General features: G+C 36.2%; 1 protein-coding gene across 1 annotated transcript in view; it reads left to right on the forward strand.

Annotated features, from left to right (window-relative positions):
- Window positions 1-2,522, forward strand: part of UNC80 (unc-80 homolog (C. elegans)) — a 242,259-nt gene that overhangs the window by 144,874 nt on the left and 94,863 nt on the right. Inside the window, 2 exon segments of the mRNA XM_012661211.1 lie at window positions 15-218; window positions 1,879-2,002. Coding sequence (XP_012516665.1) covers window positions 15-218; window positions 1,879-2,002 — 328 coding nt within the window.

Raw genomic sequence — 2,522 nt, forward strand, 5'->3', positions numbered from 1 at the left:
GGCCTTTAACTGAGAAATGTTGCATTACAATTACATTACTAAGAAAAGCACCCTGATTTTGTCTCCCTCTTCAGATGAAGAACATACCACTGAACATACACCAAACCACCATGTGCCCCAGCCCCCACAAGCAGTGTTCCCAGCATGCATCTGTGCAGCAGTACTTCCCATTGTTCATCTGATGGAGGACGGTGAGGTGCGGGAAGATGGAGTAGCAGGTACAGTTTTGACTAAACTGTCAGTGACGTTCTTAAGCTGTTAATTTGATAGAGGACAGCAGGTTGCTTTTGAACACATTACCTACCAAACACGTGTTGGTATGTTTTATGCACATATTTTAGTTACAGATTTGTAACATAATATACTAACACTATCACTTTCTCCACCTCCTTCTTCTACTACCTTTCTGACCCCCCCAAAATTCATTTAAAATAGATATTTGGGTCCAGGAGAATTTCTCATGACCATGGAACAAAACAACACTTATTAAGCCACATAGAAATTAAACAATGATTTTGGCCACCACAAAAATCTTAGCTATTAGCTTGACGCCACTAATGCTATACTTTCCATTTAGTTACCTTTTCGGAGGTACTACCTGCCTGAAGAGAATAATTGCAAAATGAAATTATAAACTAGGGTTATAGTTTATAATATATGTTACATTTGTGGCTGACAAAAGCTTAATATTCTTAAAGTTTTATAAAAAAGTTCTTATAACTCAATAATAACTCTTTAAACTGCAATAGAAAAATGGGCAAAGGATATTAAACAGCACTGTTGTTTAAAACAATAAAATTTTACAGTTCAGCTACAAAATAGACACACTATTCTGCTCTCCACTTCTGTGAGACCAACTTATTTAGTTTCTACATATGAGTGAGAACATGCTATATTTATCTTTCTGTGCCTGGCTTATTTCACATGTAAAGATATTTTTGTAACCAATTTCAACCTGAGAAAAACCCACACCTATTTTAACTATTTATAGAGACACGTGAAAGTTAAAGCTCTGTGTCTGTGTGTGTGTGTGTGTGTGTGTGTGTGTGTATTTCTTACTAATACTGTTTATATAGTTCTTAATTTTATTTGAATAGTTAACGTCTGAAGCAAACATTGGTATGATTTCTTTAAAATGTGGGCTGAATAATAAATTCATGCTAAATTCTATATTCCTAATTTGTAGAATTAATGGAATTTGGAAAGACTATTCAGACTGAAGATCATCCAGTGGTTACCGCCACTTTTTACCTACCTGCTTTCCTAGCCTTGGTATTTCTAGGCAATCTTAGCCTGACCACCTTTCCTAAAGAAGTAGCACTACATTTCTCATTAGGATTAATTATTCATTCCTAAGACTTCCTCATTAGAAGTGAGAACCTAACTATTACTGGCTCAACTACTTTATCTTGCTGAAAGAGATACTGTTTAAAGCATTTGTGTGGACAGTAAAAAAATCATCTCTAATACATAAGCATTCTAAACCAAAACATATTTTCAAAAACCAAATTTCTTTAGGAATTTCTCCATAAAATAAGCAATAAAATATGACTTTAATGTAATACATGCTTACCACGGCTCATGTTAGGGTAATTTCCACAAGAAAGACAACCACATATATCCACAAAGGTACTCTTTGCAAAAGCAATGCTAATACCTAAAGACAATCCTACCTTTTTTGTTACTTTTTCTTTACATGTAAAAATGTTCAGAGATAACAACAAAGAGAACAAATATCCACCTTTCAATAGAAAAAGAGTTCACAGAACCTATTTAAGGCAAAAAGAAGAGACTAAAGCTTAGTAAATTGTTGAATCTTTTATCTCATAGCCTTATCTCCATTTAAGACAACTGTTCAATTTTCTTTCTCTTCCAAAGTGAGTGCTGTGGCCCAACAAGTCTTGTGGAATTGTCTAATTGAAGATCCATCGACAGTTCTTCGACATTTCCTGGAAAAACTGACCATCAGCAATAGACAAGTAAATTCCTCTTCCTTTTTAGTGTAGCTATGTAGCTACAAGTGTGAATGCTGTTAAAAGCAGGAAAAAACTTTATAGTGCTGTGCATGCAACATCAATGCCCCTAACACTGAGGTCCCCAACCCCTGGGCCACTGATAAGTATCAGTCGGAGGCCTGCTAGGAAGCAGGCTGCACAGCAGGAGGTGAGCAGTGGGTGAGCAAGGGAAGCTTCATCTGAATTTACAGCTGCTCCCCATCGCTCGTATCACTGCCTGAGCGCCACCTGACCCCCCAACCCCCGTCTGTGGAAAAATTGTCTTCCATCGAACTGGTGCTAAAAGGTTGGGGACCACTGCCTTAACACATAGCCAATAAGTACTTGTTAATGATGAACAATATTAAACTTTGCTGTTTTCTTTTGAATTTCTCTATTAACTGATATTTGTGTATGTGTATGGTGCACTGCTAGTAATGACCCTAAGATACTGCAAGATTCTCAATCTTCTATTTATTTTTTTTTCTTTACCACATTTATGGATTGAAGATTCTCAATCTTTTAAAC

The sequence above is a fragment of the Propithecus coquereli genome, unplaced genomic scaffold (assembly GCF_000956105.1).
Source record: "Propithecus coquereli isolate 6110/MARCELLA unplaced genomic scaffold, Pcoq_1.0 Scaffold70, whole genome shotgun sequence".
In the NCBI taxonomy this organism is placed as follows: Eukaryota; Metazoa; Chordata; class Mammalia; order Primates; family Indriidae; genus Propithecus; species Propithecus coquereli.